General features: G+C 67.9%; 1 protein-coding gene and 1 long non-coding RNA gene across 2 annotated transcripts; one reads left to right on the top strand and one right to left on the bottom strand.

Annotated features, from left to right (window-relative positions):
• Positions 1-1,118: 1,118 nt before the first annotated feature.
• LOC138065693 (ankyrin repeat domain-containing protein 50-like) lies at positions 1,119-6,332 on the bottom strand. Its single transcript, XM_068930960.1, has 3 exons — positions 5,834-6,332; positions 5,513-5,742; positions 1,119-4,206 (listed from the first exon to the last, which is right to left on the bottom strand). Exons 1-3 carry the CDS (start codon positions 6,238-6,240, stop codon positions 1,190-1,192), a joined length of 3,654 nt encoding a protein of 1,217 aa, XP_068787061.1. The 5' UTR covers positions 6,241-6,332; the 3' UTR covers positions 1,119-1,189.
• A 2,464-nt stretch (positions 6,333-8,796) lies between these two features.
• Positions 8,797-15,303, top strand: LOC104147573 (uncharacterized). Its single transcript, XR_011138805.1, has 4 exons — positions 8,797-8,918; positions 10,519-10,776; positions 10,986-11,045; positions 15,166-15,303. It is a non-coding gene; the product is annotated as an uncharacterized lncRNA (long non-coding RNA).
• The last annotated feature ends 1,793 nt before the right edge of the window (positions 15,304-17,096 follow it).

Below are 17,096 nucleotides of genomic sequence, written 5' to 3'. Positions count from 1 at the left end.
CCATGGTGCGTGTGGGTGCTGGGGGACTGGGGGGGGGGTCTTGGTGTGGGGCAGGCGCTGTGGGGCACACAGGCACTGGGGGGTGCTGGGAGGAGGGGGCTGATGTGGGGCAGGCCCGGCAGTGCCCCCCGGCCGGCGGAGCAGGGGCTGGGGGAGGGCAGCAGGCAGGTTGGTGCCCCCCAGCCCCAGCTCAGCCCCCCCGCCCCCCCGCTGCCCCATAGCACAGGGAGGCGGCGGTGGCAGCTCACGGCCTTTATTAGTGTCGTGGAAAAGGGCCCCGGGGCGCCGCCAGCGCGCCCGGCCCGGCCCCACGCCGAGCGGCAGCGCCCCACGGCCGGCCCGGCCCCCCGCGGGTCCCCCCGCCCCACGGCGGTGCCCCACACCCGGCCCGACCCCACGCTGAGCAGCGGCACCCCACGGCCGGCTGGCTCCCTGCGGGTCCCCCCGCCCCACGGCGGTGCCCCACGGCTGGCCGGGCCCCACACCGAGCGGTGGTGCCCCACGGCCGGCCCGGCCCCACGCCGAGCAGCGGCACCCCACATCCGGTCCCCCGCCCCACGGCGGCCCCCCACATCCAGCCGGCCCCCCCGCGGGTCCCCCGCCCCACGGCGGCCCCCCACATCCAGCCGGCCCCCCGCGGGTCCCCCGCCCCACGGCGGCCCCCCACATCCAGCCGGTCCCCCTGCGGGTCCCCCGCCCCACGGCGGCCCCCCACATCCAGCCGGCCGCCCCGCGGGTCCCCCGCCCCACGGCGGCCCCCCACATCCAGCCGGCCCCCTGCAGGTCCCCCGCCCCACGGCGGCCCCCCACATCCAGCCGGCCCCCCTGCAGGTCCCCCGCCCCACGGCGGCCCCCCACATCCAGCCGGCCCCCCGCGGGTCCCCCGCCCCACGGCGGCCCCCCACATCCAGCCGGCCCCCCCTGCGGGTCCCCCGCCCCACGGCGGCCCCCCACATCCAGCCGGCCCCCCTGCGGGTCCCCCGCCCCACGGCGGCCCCCCACATCCAGCCGGCCCCCCTGCGGGTCCCCCGCCCCACGGCGGCCCCCCACATCCAGCCGGCCCCCCTGCAGGTCCCCCGCCCCACGGCGGCCCCCCACATCCAGCCGGCCCCCCGCGGGTCCCCCGCCCCACGGCGGCCCCCCACATCCAGCCGGCCCCCCGCGGGTCCCCCGCCCCACGGCGGCGCCCTCAGAGCGGCGTCTCCTTCTTGCAGTCGTAGCCGCAGGTGGGGCCCTCGAACTGCAGCTTCAGCGCCTGCTTGAGGTGGAGCTGGGGGTCCAGGGTGGCGATGGGCAGGAGGGGCTGGGGCAGGCCGCCGTTGAGCCAGGGGGCGGCCGGGGGGCCCGGGCGGCTGCGGCCGCGGGGCAGCGAGTGCTGCTGCAGCCGCTGGGTGAAGCTGAGGCCGTCGGCCGGCCCGGCGGGGGCCGCGGCCCGGGAGCGGGCGGCGGAGGAGCCGCGCGAGCTCTCGAGGGAGGCGTCGGGGAGGAGGGAGCGGCACGGCTGGGCCGCGGGCTCGGGCGAGGCGGAGGCCGGGCTGGGCGCGGGGCTGCCGGAGCCGTCGGAGGAGGAGCGCGCGGCGGCGGCGGCGGCGGCGCGGGGCGGCGAGGCGGGGGCCGGCGGGGCCCCGTGCAGCTCCAGCAGGCGCAGGATGGCGGCGTGGCCCCGGCGGGCGGCCACGCGGCTGGGCGTGCGGCCGTAGCGGTCGGCGCGGCAGGCGTCGGCCCCGCGCTCCAGCAGCACCCGCACCACCTCGGCGTGGCCCTCCTGGGCGGCGATGCCCAGCGCCGTGGCCCCTTGGCTGCAGGCCTGGTCCACCCGGGCGCCGCCGTCCAGCAGCAGCCGCACGGCGCCCGCGTGGCCCTGCCAGGCGGCCGAGTGCAGGGCCGAGCGCCGCTCCGCGTCCAGCGCGTCCACCTCCGCCCCGTGCCGCAGCAGCAGCCGCGCCGCCTCCAGCTGCCCCTGCCAGCAGGAGACGTGCAGCGCCGTGCGCCCCTGGGCGTCGCGGCCCTCGGGGTCGGCCCCGTGCTCCAGCAGCAGCTCCGCCAGCCCCGGCCGCTCCTCCAGCACCAGCAGGTAGACGAGCGGCCGGCCCTCGGCGTCGGGCAGGTTGGGGTCGGCCCCGTGCTGCAGCAGCAGCTCCACGGCCGGCCGGTGGCCCTGCAGGGCGGCCAGGGCCAGGGCCGTGCGCCCGTCGCGGCCGCGGTGGTCCACGGGCGAGCGGCTCTCCAGCAGCAGGCGGAGGCAGGGGCAGTGGCCCTCCTGGGCGGCCAAGTGCAGGGGCAGGCGGCCGTCGGGGTCGGTCTCGGCGACGCGGGCGCCGTGCTGCAGCAGGGCGGCGCAGGCGCCGGCGTGGCCCTCCAGCGCGGCCAGGTGCAGCGGGCTCCAGCCCAGGGCGTCGCGGTGGTTCTCGTCCAGCCCCCGCTCCAGCAGCGCGCGCACCACCGCCTCGCTGCCCTGGGCGGCCGCCGCGCCCAGCGCCGTGCGCCCCTCCTCGTCCACGCTGTCCACGGCGGCCCCCCAGAACAGCAGCGTGCTCACCACCGCCCCGTGGCCCATGGAGGCGGCCGCCAGCAGCGCCGTGCGCCCGGCCCCGTCCGTCTCGTCCACCTCCGCACCGCCCTCCAGCAGCAGCTCCACCACGTCGGCGTGGCCCTCGCAGGCGGCCACCAGCAGCGGGGTGAGGCCGTCCCGGTCGCGCTGCCCCACGCGGGCGCCGCGCTCCAGCAGCAGGCTGACCACGTCGCCGTAGCCGCGGCTGGCCGGCAGGCAGAGGGCGGCCACGGAGAGGGCGGTGCGCCCGTCGGCGTCGGCGTGGTTGGGGTCGGCCCCGTGGGCCAGCAGCAGCTCCACGATCTCGCGGTGGCCCATGTAGGCGGCGGCGATGAGGGCGGTGCGGCCCTCGGTGTCGGCGCGGTCGACCCGGGCGCCGTGCTGCAGCAGCGTCCGCACGATGTCCTCGTGGCCGCCCCAGGCGGCCGCCCGCAGCGCCGTGCGCCCCTCGCCGTCCGCGCAGTCCACGTCGGCGCCCGCCCGCAGCAGCGTGGCCACGGCCTCGGCGTGCCCGCCCCAGGCGGCCGAGCGCAGGGCGGTCCAGCCCTCCCGGTCCGGCCGGTTGACGGCGGCGCCGTGGCTCAGCAGGCACTGCAGCACCTTGGCGTGGCCCTGGCGGGCGGCCAGCGTCAGGGGCGTCTGCCCGCCGCGGTCGGGCGCCTCCACCTCGGCGCCCCGCGCCAGCAGCAGGCTGGCCACCTCGTGGTTGCCGCTGTGGGCGGCGCTGGCCAGCAGCGTCCTGCCGCTGGCGTCGCGCTGGTTGGCGCTGGCCCCGTTCTCCAGCAGCACCCGCACCGAGTCCTCGCGCTCCAGCGCCCGGCGCAGCACGCCGGGCGAGGGCGACGGGCCGGCCCCGGCGCCCCCGGCCTCCGGCTCGCCCACGCAGGCCCCCGCCAGCACCAGCAGCTGCAGCACGTCGGGCTCCAGCGGGTCGGCCTGCAGGCAGCGGGCCAGGGGCGCCCCGTGCCACACCAGCCACAGCGCCAGGTGGCACGGCTCCAGCCCCAGCCCGGCCCGCAGCAAGTGCCGGGCCAGGCCGTGCACCTCGCGGGGGCCGAGCTGGGGCGCCCGGGCCGTGGCGCCGAGGGCCAGCGAGACGTGCCCGTCGGCCGCGCTGCACAGGAACCGCTGCGTGCAGTACTTGACGTCCAGCAGCCACTCGGCGAAGCTGGCGTGGAAGAGCAGCTTGGTGTCGCCGGGGCCGTCCACCAGCACGGTGGCGAGCGCCTCCAGGAGCCGCTGGAAGTCGTCCCAGCTGGGGCTGGCGCGGCGCGCCCAGAGCGCCTGGTGCAGCTCGGCGGGGCGCAGGGGCCGCGGGGCGGCCAGCAGCACGTTGAGCAGCGGCTGGGCGCGGGCGAAGAGCGGCCGCGGGAAGAGGCGCTGGCACAGCCAGAGGTAGAGGCCGTTGAGGGTGCCGGGGATGTGCCGGATCTCCCGGAGGACGATGGAGCCGGCGGCGACGCCGTCCAGCACCCGCTCCAGGTAGAGGAAGCAGCCGTTGCTCTTGATGTGCAGCTGGTTGAGCATCTCGGCAGTCTCGCGCGTCAGGTGCCGGCGCAGGGCGGGCTCCCGGTCCAGCCGGCACAGGATGTACTGCTGCACATCCCGCACGATGGCCGCCTTCCGCAGGTCGTCCAGGCACACGCGCCGGAAACCTGGGGCAGGACCGGGCGCTCAGACGTCCCCTCCCGCCACGGCGGGCCTGTCCTCACCCTGCCCCACCACTGACCTGCCCCTCATCCCCCCGCACCACCACCGTGCCCTGTCTCTGTGCTCCCAGCCCCACCACCGAGCCCCGTCTCTGCACCCCCAGCCCCACCACTGAGCCCCGGCTTTGCGCTCTCCACCCCATCACTGAGCCCTGCCTTCATGCCCCGAAACCCATGACCAAGCCCCATCTCTACACCCTCCAGGTCCCCCACTGTGCCCCGTCTTCCATGCTCCCAGCCCCACCACTGAGTCCTGGCTTTGCGCTCTCCAACCCATGACCAAGCCCCATCTCTACACCCTCCAGGTCCCCCACCATGCCCTGTCTTCCATGCTCCCAGCCCCACCACCAAGCCCCCCGTCTCTGCACCCCCAGCCCCACCACTGAGCCCCGGCTTTGCGCTCTCCACCCCATCACTGAGCCCTGCCTTCATGCCCCGAAACCCAGGACCAAGCCCCATCTCTACACCCTCCAGGTCCCCCACTGTGCCCCGTCTTCCATGCTCCCAGCCCCACCACTGAGCCCTGGCTTTGCGCTCTCCAACCCATGACCAAGCCCCATCTCTACACCCTCCAGGTCCCCCACCATGCCCCGTCTTCCATGCTCCCAGCCCCACCACTGAGCCCCGTCTCTGCACCCCCAGCCCCACCACTGAGCCCCGGCTTTGCGCTCTCCACCCCATCACTGAGCCCTGCCTTCATGCCCCGAAACCCAGGACCAAGCTCCATCTCTACACCCCCCCAGACCCCCCCACCAGACCCCGTCTTCCGTGCTCCCAACTCCACCACTGAGCCCTGGCTTTGCGCTCTCCAACCCATGACCAAGCCCCATCTCTACACCCTCCAGGTCCCCCACCATGCCCCGTCTTCCATGCTCCCAGCCCCACCACTGAGCCCCGTCTCTGCACCCCCAGCCCCACCACTGAGCCCCGGCTTTGCGCTCTCCACCCCATCACTGAGCCCTGCCTTCATGCCCCGAAACCCAGGACCAAGCTCCATCTCTACACCCCCCCAGACCCCCCCACCAGACCCCGTCTTCCGTGCTCCCAACTCCACCACTGAGCCCCGCCTTTGCGCTCTCCACCCCATCACTGAGCCCTGTCTCCATGTCCCCAAACCCAGGACCAAGCCCCATCTCTACATCCCCCAGACTCCCCACCGGGCCCCGTCTTCCGTGCTCCCAACCCCACCACCGAGCCCCGTCTCCGAGCCCCTAGCCCCACCACCGTGTCCCGTCTCGGCGGCCCCGCGCACCGGTGAAGGTCCTGGTGAGGGCCTTGCTCTGCCTCCGCGCCGAGCAGACCAGCAGCAGCCAGGGGGGCAGCAGGGCATGGTGCCGCGCCAGCAGCTGCGCGATGGTAGCGCTTCGCCCCGACGGCTTCCACTCGCCCTCGGGCGTCGCGACCCCCTCGTCCACGGCGTCCACCAGCAGCAGCAGGGGCTGGGCCGGAGGGGACAGGTCCAGGAGGGGCAGCAGCACGGCCCTGCGGGGACGCGCGGCGTGAGGCCGAGCCCGGCGCCGGGTGGGGAGAGCGAGCGGGGCCGGGGACGCCAGCGATGCCGCCCGTCCCTCACCTCTTGAAGGCCTCGTCAGGGTCGCGCTCGCACTCGCCGGGCTGCAGGGCGGCCTGGGCGGGCGGCAGCCGCAGGGCCTCGCGGTAGCCCTGCAGCAGGGCGCTGCGCTCCAGCTGCCGCACCAGCCCCAGCACGAAGTGCCGCAGCGACAGCGTGTCCGCGTCCTGCGCCTGGCAGAAGTGCCAGCCCAGGGCGCGGGCCCCCAGCCGGACCCGGCGCCCGGCCTCCGACGTGGGCCACAGCAGCTCGGTGCACAGCGCCGTCTTGCCGCAGCCGGGGCCGCCGGTCAGCAGCACGCCGCCCGCGCCGCCGCCGCCGCTGCGCTCCAGGCTCTGCTGCAGCCGCTGCAGGGCCCACTCGCGGCAGTAGAAGGGCTTCCCGCGCAGCAGGCTGCCCGCGCCCTCCATGCTGAGCCGGGCCGGACGGGGCCGGGGGCATGCTCAGGCCCCCCGCGCGCCGCGGGGCCGGGGGCTCCTCCGCCCGGCGCCCGCCCCCGGCGCCTGCCTCCGGCGATGCCACGGGGCCCTGGCGCGCCGCCCGGGCGGCATCCCGGCACGGGCTCCTGCGGAGAGAGGAGAGCGGCGTCGGGTGGGGAGCGGGGCAGCAGCCGGCCCCGCTGCCCCCCGAGGCCCCAGGACCCCCCGGCCGGGGTCCCCAGCAGCGCCGCCCCGCTGCCCCGGGCAGGGCGGGCAGGAGGTGCAGCGCGCACCCTGGCCGCTGTTGAATCACCCCGTGCGCCTGAGCCGGCTGCAGTAACCCGCTGGCGCCGGGGGGGCCGCGCGGGACCCCGGACCCCCGCAGCGGGACGCGCGGCGGCTCTGCCAGGGCGGCCGCGCGGCGGGCGCTGGCCCCGCATGCCCGGGCAGCGCCCCGCGGCGCCGGGCCCCGCGCCAGCCCGCCGCCCATCGCCGAGGTGCCGGCGGGGCAGGTCGCGGCCCGCCAGGCTCCCCGCGGGGCCGGATTTGCCGGCGAGACCTTCCCGTTTCCCGTTTCCCCTTCCCGGGAGGAGGCGCGGGCTCCGGGAGCCCGGCCAGCGCCGCAGCCCGGGGAAGGGGCAGGGCGCGGGGCCGGGAGGGCCGCCCCGTGCCGTGTCACGAGCTGCGGGGGGCTCAGCCGGGCTCGGGGGGCCGCGGGGGTCCCCGCGCCCGGCCGCAGCCCCCCGGGGGGCCGGGCGGCACGTGGGAGGGCTTCGGCGCGCCGGCTGGCAGGGAGAGGCCGGCGCAGGCGGGCACGGGACCGCGCGTGGGGCTGCCCCCCGCGGCACGGGGGCCAGGCGGGCACCACCCCGCTGGGGGCACGCGCAGGTCCCCAGCCCCACGGCGGGCGGGGGGCTGCAGCCGCGGGCTGGGTGTGGGGCCCGCGGGGCAGGGATTGGGGGTCCCGGCGGTGCAGGGGGCCGGGCTGGGGGCAGTGGGGTGCTCTGTGGGGCCCGGGGCGCAGGGGGGCAGCGGGTGGAGACCAGGGGGCAGGGGAGGGGCACGAGGGGGTGCAGGGGGCGCACAGGGAAGGTGCAGGGGGAAAGAAGGGGGGAGGACTGAGGATGACGCGGGGGGCTATAGGGGGCACGGAGGGGACAGAAGGTGCAGAAGGTCTACGGGGGATAAGGGGAGGGAGATGAGGTGGGTTGGGGGTTCAGGGGGATGCAGCAGCATAAGGGGGTGCAGTGGGGTGCAGGGACACAAGAGAGATGCAGGAGGTGCAAGGGGGGATGCAGGGGTACAGCAGGATTTGGGGGGTGCAAGGGTACAGCAGGATACGGGGGGCACAGCAGTACAGCTGGATGGGGGTGCAGGGGGATATGGGGTTGCAGGAGGATATAGGGCACACAGGGCGATAGGGGGGGTGCAGGGGGATAGCGAGATGTGAGGGGGTGCAGGAGTACAGGGGGTGCAGCGGTACAGCAGGATATGGGGGGTGCAGAGGTACAGGGGGCATACAGGGGCACAGGGGGAGGCAGGGGGGCACGGGGGGCGCAGGGGGATATGGGGGGATATGGGGGGTGCAGGGGGATACGGGGGATATGGGGGGCACAGGGGGAGGCGGGGGGGTGCAGGGGGATACAGGGGGATACAAGGACACGGGGGGGCAGGGGGAGTCAGGGGGATACGGAGGGCGCAGGGGGATATGGGGGGAGGCAGGGGGCGCAGGGGGATCCAGGGGGCGCAGGGAGATCCGGGGGGATCCGGGGGGCACAGGGGGATCCAGGGGGCGCAGGGGGATCCGGGGGGATATGGGGGAGGCAGAGGGATCCGGGGGGTGCAGGGGGATCCGGGGGGATATGGGGGGCGCAGGGGGAGGCAGGGGGATCCGGGGGGCGCAGGGGGATATGGGGGGAGGCGGGGGGCGCAGGGGGATCCGGGGGGAGGCGGGGGGCGCAGGGGGAGGCAGGGGGATCCGGGGGGCGCAGGGGGATATGGGGGGATATGGGGGGCGCAGGGGGAGGCAGGGGGATCCGGGGGGCGCAGGGGGATATGGGGGGAGGCGGGGGGCGCAGGGGGAGGCAGGGGGATCCGGGGGGCGCAGGGGGATACAGGGGGCACAGGCGGATACGGGGGGATACGGGGGTGCAGGGGGATCCGGGGGGATCCGGGGGGCGCAGGGGGAGGCAGGGGCAGCACCGGGCCGCAACAGGCGGCGCCGGACGGAGGAGCGGAGCGGAGCGGAGCAGCCGGACCGGGCCGGACCGGGCCAAGCGGGGCCGAGCGGGGCCGAGCGGGGCGGAGCGCGTGTGCGGGTCGGGTCGGGTCGGGTCGGGTCGGGGCCGGGAGCGGGTCCGGGAGCGGGGCCGGGCGGGGGGCAGGTCGGGTCGGGCCGGGGTCGGGGTCGGGCCTGGTGCGGGCGGGGGCGGCTCTTACCGTGTCCGGGCGGGGCCGGCGGCGGGAGCGGGAGCGGCGGGAGCGGCGGGAGCGGCGGCGGCACCGGGGGGGCGGCACCGGGGGGGGCGGCACCGGGGGGGGCGGCACTTCCGCCCGCCCGGGCGGGACAGGAAACGATGGCGGCGGCGGCGGCACCGCGACCGGCCCGGCCCGACCGGGTCTGCTGGAGCCGGAGCCGGAGCCCCGGGCGGCGGAGGGGGCAGTGAGGGGTGCGGGTCTGGGGGGGGGGGTGTGCGGGGGTGTGAGGGGTGTGCGGGGGTGTGAGGGGTGTGCGGGTCTGGGGGGTGTGTAGGTCTGGGGGGTGTGCGGGGGTGTGAGGGGTGTGCGGGTCTGGGGGGGGTGTGCGGGGGTGTGAGGGGTGTGCGGGTCTGGGAGGGGTGTGGGGGTGTGTGAGGAGTGTGTGAGGGGTGTGCGGGGGTGTGAGGGGTGTGTGAGGGGTGTGCGGGTCTGGGGGGTGTGTGCGGGGGTGTGAGGAGTGTGCGGGGGTGTGAGGGGTGTGCGGGTCTGGGGGGGGTGTGCGGGGGTGTGAGGAGTGTGCGGGGGTGTGAGGGGTGTGCGGGTCTGGGGGGGGTGTGGGGGTGTGTGAGGAGTGTGTGAGGGGTGTGCGGGTGTGTGAGGGGTGTGTGAGGAGTGTGCGGGTCTGGGGGGTGTGAGGGGTGTGTGAGGGGTGTGCGGGTCTGGGGGGTGTGTGCGGGGGTGTGAGGAGTGTGCGGGGGTGTGAGGGGTGTGCGGGTCTGGGGGGGGTGTGCGGGGGTGTGAGGAGTGTGTGAGGGGTGTGTGAGGAGTGTGCGGGTCTGGGGGGTGTGAGGGGTGTGTGAGGGGTGTGAGGGGTGTGTGAGGGGTGTGCGGGGCTGTGAGGGGTGTGCGGGTCTGTGAGGGGTGTGGGGGTGTGTGAGGGGTGTGGGGGTGTGTGCGGGGTCTGGGTGGGGTGTGCGGGGGTGTGAGGGGTGTGTGAGGGGTGTGCGGGGGTGTGAGGGGTGTGCGGGTCTGGGTGAGGTGCGGGTGTGTGAGGGGTGTGCGGGTGTGTGAGGGGTCTGGGAGGGGTGTGCGGGTCTGGGAGGGGTGTGCGGGTGTGTGAGGGGTGTGCAGGTGTGTGAGGGGTGTGCGGGTCTGGGGGGTGTGCGGGGGTGTGAGGGGTGTGCGGGTCTGGGTGAGGTGTGGGTGTGGGAGGGGTGTGCGGGTCTGTGAGGGGTGTGTGGGTGTGTGAGGGGTGTGCGGGTCTGGGTGATGTGCGGGCCTGTGAGGGGTGTGCGGGTCCGGGGGGTGTGTGGGTGTGTGGGTGGTGGGCAGGTCTGGGGGGTGTGTGGGTCTGGGGGGTGTTTGGGTCTGTGAGGGGTGTTTGGGTCTGTGAGGGGTGTGGGGGTGTGGGGGTGGTGTGCGGGTCTGGGTGGTGTGTGGGTGTGTGAGTGGTCTGTGAGGGGTGTGGGGGTGTGTGGGTGGTGTGTGGGTCTGGGGGGTTTGTGGGTCTGTGAGGGGTTTGCGGGTCTGGGTGATGTGCGGGTCTGTGAGGGCTGTGCGGGTCCAGGGAGTGTGTGGCTCTGGGTGGTGCATGGGTCGGAGTGGGGTGTGTGGGTCTCTGGGGGGTCTGGGTGGTGTGTGGGTCTGGAGTGATCTGTGGGTCTGTGAGGAGTGTGTGGGTTGCGTGGAGGGAGTGCGCCGGTGGGCGAGCGGGGAAGGCGCGGAGAGAGTGCGCTGGTGTGCGGCGGGGAAGGTCCTGCTAGGCAGCAAGGAGAACACGCCCATCCTGGTGGTCTTTTAAGAGGGACGTCTGCTGGTGCCTACTAAGCAGAGATCTTCTGCGGGTGTTAGAACTTCCCTGCTAGGTGGTGGACAGCACTGGGGACGTCAGCTGCCACAGTGGCAGCACTCCTCTGTTTCTTCAGCGCGAGTGGGGGAACCTTGGAGATGCTTCCCCCGTGCTGGCACCCCATGACTGACTGCACAGAGCAACTGAGGACCGTTTGGGACCTGCGCCCACGGACAAGCTCTGAGTCAGGGTTGCCGCCCGAGCAGCCCCAGGTCTAATGAGAGCAGGGATGGCTCTTAACGAGGCAGCTGGAGCTAATGGTGTGTTCCTGGTTGGATCTTTTCCTCTCTTGTTCAGTCACTTCTGTTGAAAGACCTTTGCAGACTTTCCCCCTTCTGCTAAACCTTTATGTAATTTCAGCTTGAAAGCATCTGAGGGCTTGTTTGTCTCTTCTGCTTTTGATAAAATGTTTTCTGTAGTTTAAAAGCTCCCATCCATCCCACCTAACTTCAGGGCTTTTTTAACCTAGGTATCAGCACTTCCCCATCAGTAATCGCAAGTAATCCTCTTCCTACGCTTAGTTCCCCAGGTAAGAGAGACCCAAACCCATCGCTGATTGGCATGAGGGGTCTAAAGCAAGCTGTCCCCGTCCCCCCAGTTGTGGTCCCCTCAAGCGCCTCTCTTGGAGGCCAGCTCCTGCTGCTTCCCCCCGTTCCAGGCTTGTGCATGGTCCTCTGGCCCGTGCTGGGCAGTAACGCCTGGAGCGAGACCTTTCACAGCACCTTTGCTGTACCTTGACTAATGTCCCTGGACACGGCGCCTACGTCCTGCCTGGCCTCCTGCCTTGGCATCGCTCCAAGGCGGCAGGAGACAAGCAACCAAAAGAATTTCACATTGCTGTGTTCCTGCATATTTGACTTGCTTTTGGATCCCACCAGGGTCGCTCACGGTACGAAGTTCCATGCTTAATGCAATCGCATCCCTGCTGCCGCTGGTGCCCTTCAGAGATGGCTCTGGGCCCTGCCATGACTAGAAACCCTGGAGCTGCTGCTGGCTCACAGCTGGCTGCACGCGGGGCAAGGCTGTGCAGGGTTTAGAGAGGGCAATTTCCCTTTCCCTTGGCTACCAGCCTCGCGTTTCTGCCCCTCTTGCCAGGCTTGGTGACTGCCCGGCAGTGGGGAGCCAGGAGAAGTGTGCTCAGGCTGGTGTCTAGCCGAGCATGAAATAAACCCTTAGCCTGTCCTGGAACTGCCCTGGTCTGCCTTGCACATAGACCTTTCGTGTCAAGCTGTATGGGAGGCAGGTTTGCTGAGATGGGTCTAGCTCACCAAGGATGCCCAGCAGCCCTGGTGTAAGAAGCAGGGTAAATAACTGGTTAAAAGGGGGTAGAAGTAAATGGTTGAATGCCTAGCACAGCTAGGCACAAACAGTCGAGGAGGTTCCTGCAGAGGATTGATGATAATTTCTTGACTCAGGTGGTGGAGACGCCAACAAGGAGAGGTGCAATGCTAGACCTTGTACTAACGAGCAAAGAAGGTCTGGTTGGAGAGGTGAAGGTTGGGGGGCAGCCTTGGCTGCAGTGACCATGAGATGGTGGAGTTGAGGCTCCTACGAGGAGGGAGCAGGGCAATGAGTAGGATTGCAGCACTGGACTTCAGGAGAGTTAACTTTGGCCTCTTGAGGGACCTACTTAGGGGAATCTCATGGGACAGGGCCCTAGAAGGAAGAGGGGTCCAAGAAAGCTGGTTAATATTCAAGCATCACCTCCTCCAGGCTCAAGATCAGTGCATCCCTCTGAGGAAGAAGTTGAGCAAAGCGGGCAGGAGACCTGCATGGATGAGCAAGGAACTCCTGGCCAAACTCCAGCAGAAGAAGGAAGTGTACAGAATGTGGCAAAGGGGACAGGCCACTTGGGAGGAATACAGGGACGTTGTCAGAGTGTGCAGGGATGCGACAAGGAAGGCTAAGGCCCATTTGGAATTCAATCTGGCAAGAGATGTCAAGGACAACAAGAAGGGCTTCTTCAAATACATCCATAGCAAAAGGGAGACTAGGGAAAATGTGGGCCTGCTGCTGACTGGGGTGGGTGCCCTGGTGATGAAGGATACAGAGTTATTGAATGCCTTCTTTGCTTCCGTCTTCACTGCTAAGGCCAGTCCTGAGGAATTCCAGACCTTGAAGACAAGAGAGGAAGGCTGGAGAAAGGAAGACTCTCCCTTGGTTGAGGAGGATCGGGTTAGAGATCTTTTGTCCAAACTTGACATCCATAAATCCATGGGCCCCGATGGGATGCACCCACGAGTGCTGAAGGAGCTGGCGGATGTTATCGCTAGGCCACTCTCCATCATCTTTGAAAGGTCCTGGAGATGAGGAGAGGTGCCTGAGGACTGGAAGAAAGCCAATGTCACGCCAGTCTTCAAAAAGGGCAAGAAGGAGGAGCCAGGAAACTATAGGCCTGTCAGCCTCACCTCCATCCCTGGAAAGGTGATGGAGCAGCTCCTCTTGAAGGTCATCACTAAGCATGTGGAGGACAAGAAGGTGATCAGGAGTAGTCAGCATGGATTCACCAAAGGGAAATCATGCTTCACCAATCTGATAGCCTTCTCTGATGGAATGACTGGCTGGGTAGAGGAGGGCAGAGCAGTGGATGTTGTCTACCTGGCCTTCAGCAAGGCTTTTGACACTGTCTCCCATCCCATCCTCGTAGGGAAACTCAGGAAGTGTGGGTTGGATGAGTGGACGGTGAGGTGGCTTGAGAACTGGCTGGATGGCCGAGCTCAGAGGGTTGTGGTCAGTGGTGCAGAGTCTAGTTGGAGGCCTGTAGCTAGCGGTGTCCCCCAGGGGTGAGTCCTGGGTCCAGTCTTGTTCAAGGTATTCATCCATGACCTGGAGGAAGGGACAGAGTGCACCCTCATCAAGTTGGCTGATGATACTAAACTGGGGGAGTGGCTGACACACCAGAAGACTGTGCTGCCATTCAGGGGGACCTGGGCAGGCTGGAGAGCTGGGCGGAGTGAAACCTCCTGAAGTTCAACCAAGGCAAGTGCAGGGTCCTGCCCCTAGGGAGGAATAAGCCCATGCAGGCACCAGTACAGGCTGGGGGTTGACCTGCTGGAAAGCAGCTCTGCTGAGAAGGACCTGGGGGACAACAAGTGAAGCATGAGTCAGCAGTGTGCCCTTGTGGCCAAGAAGGCCAAGGGGATCCTGGGGTGCATTAGGCAGAGTGTCGCGGGCAGGTGGAGGGAGGTGATCCTGCCCCTCTTCTCAGCCCTGGTGAGGCCTCCCCTGGAGTACTGTGTCCAGTTCTGGGCCCCCCAGCACAAGAGAGACATGGCACTCCTGGAGAGAGTCCAGCGGAGGGCTACCAAGATGATTAGAGGGCTGGAGCACCTCTCCTATGAAGAAAGACTGCAAGAGCTGGGCCTGTAGAGCCTGGAGAAGAGAAGACTGAGAGGGGTTCTCATCAGCGTGTATAAGTATCTGAAAGGGGAGTGTCAAGAGGATGAGGCCAATCTCTTCTCCGTGGTGCCCAGCAACAGGACAAGAGGCAACGGGCACAAACTGAAACAGAGGAAGTTCCACCTGAAGCTGAGAAAAAACTTCTTTGCTGTGAGGGTGACAGAGCCCTGGCACAGGTTGCCCAGAGAGGTAGTGGAGTCTCCTTTGCTGGAGATCTTCAAAACCCGCCTGGACGCGATCCTGGGCAATGTGCTCTAGGTGACCCTGCTTGAGCAGGGAGGTTGGACTGGATGATCTCCAGAGGTCCCTTCCAACCTAAACGATTTTGTGATTCTGTGATTCTGTGAATCTGATAGGTGAGAAAGGTCGGTAGTTGTGGGGTTTGCAGAGGTCTGTGCTGGGGTTTAAGCTGTTCGGAACATCCACAAAGGACCTGGAAAAAGGAATGAATAACAAAGTGAATAATTTTGGTCATGACATTGAGTGGTAATGCAGGGTAGGACAGGAGAGGGACAAGTCTGAGGAACTGCAGAGACACCTTCTATGACCGAGCACCTGGATGATAACACAGCAAATGAAATTTGGCGATGTTGAGTGTAATTTGCTGCTCATGGGGAACGTCCCTGCTGCACTTTGCAGCCATGAAGTCTCAGCAGTCCCTCAGTGGTCCAGAGTGAGACCATGAGGCGGTGAAAAAGGTCCCTGGGATCCATCAGCCAAGGCAACTGAGGCTCATAAAACTGTGAGTGGCCTGGAGATGGGGCGTGGGACTTGACTGCTCGCTGCTGTCCCAGCACGAGTATGACTTGGAGCCATCGTAGGAGCTAGTGGGAGTCGGGCAGGTGGTTCTTCGTGCCAGAGGTAGCTGAATGCGTCAGCCTGGATGCTTGCAGTTTACATGGGTCAAGGGGAGACTGTCGAAGAGGAAACCGCTGAGGGCCGTGGCCACATCAACAATGCCTCCAGCCTAGGAAGTCAGGGAGCTGCAGCTTTTGGAGGCCGAGAGAGCATTTGGGGAACGTGTGCTCTGTTCTTAAGCTCTTCTCCAGGCTTCTCCGCTGTCCACCACGGAGCAGGGATGCTGTATGAGGTGGACCTTGGTCTCTTACCCAGCAAGGCTGCTCTTCTGTTCTGCCTTTATGATCCAGAGCACTTTGAATATCTGCCTAGGCCTCCTGCTTGTTGACTGATCTGCCAAAGTTTGTCCCATTCATAAATTTTATCAACAGTTATTTTTAATTCACTTCCAGATTACAATGAAAATGTTGAGAAAGCTGTGACTCTGGAATGAGAAATACTCTATTTGATGAGGAGTCCTCACCACTGGAAGCTACTTCTATGAGATCTATCACTTTTCAAGTTCCTCACATTAAAGCATGTTTTATTGATGTTGCTTAATGTTAATTTCCTGGTAGAATACTATGTAGTGTGTTACCAGTGTCAATCAGTATGCATTACATCGAGGCAGTTACAGTCATCAACCCAAACTTTCATCAGAACCGTTTTCCACAGAGCAGTGTTGGTAGGTGTTAATTATCTTGGCAGTCTTTTAAGTCTTCATTTTTAAATTCTAGCTTGCACTAGCTAAATTTTGGCATGATTTTAGCGCTGTTCCTGCCTGCCAGGTTTCCTCTCATGCATGCCCAGCAGATTCAATGGGAAAACTGCCTGTACTATAGTGCTCCTAGATGTCACTGCAGTAGGAAACGTTAATGCAGAGTGGACATCCAGGTGGTGGTACCTAAAACCATTTCCCATGTTGCAACTCGTTGGGTGCATTGGTCTCCAGAGCACAAAGACATATGGTGCTATTCCCCTGAGCGCGGACAGTGTTGTGCTCCAGGGGAGGTCTCTCCACCCGTTCCTTGAGGTGCAGGGACCTGGGGCTCCAGGGGCCACCAGCTGCACACAGGACGCGGTCTCCCCTGCTGGTGTTGGTGGCCGTGGTCCCAGCGCAGACTTCTCCAGCCTCTCTGCCTCCATCGTGTCTGCCCCTGTCCTGCTGGGGATGCGGCCCGGAGCCCCGCGCTGCTCTGAGCGGGCCATGGAGTCAGGGATCCCCGGGGCCTGGGGCTGGACCATCCCGTGGCCCGCAGCGAGGTGGGGCTGGCCGTGCTGCTTCGCTCCTGGAAGGGAGCATCGCCCCGGGGCCGGCGTCGCCCGTGCTGCGAGCGCCAGGCTGCGGCTGCGGAGGGAGGTGCTGGTGGCAGGGACACCATTGCTGGCAGCCGTGCTGGCCCCTCGCCGTGTCCTCCTGTGGGGCTGGACTGGCACAGCGTTTGCACCCTGGCCAACGGGTTTTTGTTTGTGCAAGGGAAGAATCGGAGGCCGATGCAAGTGGCTGCTGGGAGCCTGGTGGACTTCATTTTCCATGCAGCAAAATGGAGATATCCGTTTGGTGCTGAGGCAACACGAGCCGTGCCCCTGTACACCCGCCACCAGAGGATGCTCTGGGCACGGATGGGGCAGCGCTGGCAGCTCCTGTCCCGGGGAAACCTCAGCCGGCACAGACTATCCCAGATGCAGGAAAGCTCTCCGGATCTTACCTTTCCCCTATGTGCTGATATTACAGCTCTCCCCCAGCTAGTCACAGCTCGTGTCTCTCCAGCAAAACTTCTGAGAGCGCACCAGGTGGGAAACGGTGATTTAGCAGGAAGAGTCCCCAGGACGTGGGGGCTTGTCCCTGCTGGGGCTGCTCTGCAGTCCGGGGCGTCAGCATGATCCTTCGGCTAGAAACAGTCATGCAAAGGCCAGGGGGGTGGTGGCGGTTGGCCTGTCCCTCGTCCCGTTCCCGCTGCCTCGTGTGCCGAGCTCCAGCATGTGGCAATGTGCTTGGACAGCCTCTATGCACCAGCTCCTCAGTGTGAACACGTGAAACGCCCCTTCTCCACCCAAGAGCCAAGGTGCAAGCTGCAGCTTGTGGCACAGTGCCGCATCCTGCCTTTCTGCACCAGCGGCGTTGCAAAGTCCTCTGCAGAGCAGGTGTTGGGGTGACCAGCGAGGGGGAGCTGGGATGTGCTCAGGGAGCTGCTGGGGATTTGCACGAGCAGAGCCAGTGGTTCGCAGTTTCCCAGGATATGTCGTGCACGTGTGGCTCTGCCTCTGGGCGCAGAGAGGTGCTCCAGTGTGACCAGGGTGGACTGCACATGCAGTAGTGCCAGCGCTCACCGTCGTCACCACC

The sequence above is a fragment of the Struthio camelus genome, chromosome 1, assembly GCF_040807025.1.
Source record: "Struthio camelus isolate bStrCam1 chromosome 1, bStrCam1.hap1, whole genome shotgun sequence".
In the NCBI taxonomy this organism is placed as follows: domain Eukaryota; kingdom Metazoa; phylum Chordata; class Aves; order Struthioniformes; family Struthionidae; genus Struthio; species Struthio camelus.
The sequence above is the reverse complement of the archived record's forward strand: the minus strand, read 5'-3'. Positions and strand labels throughout refer to the sequence as shown.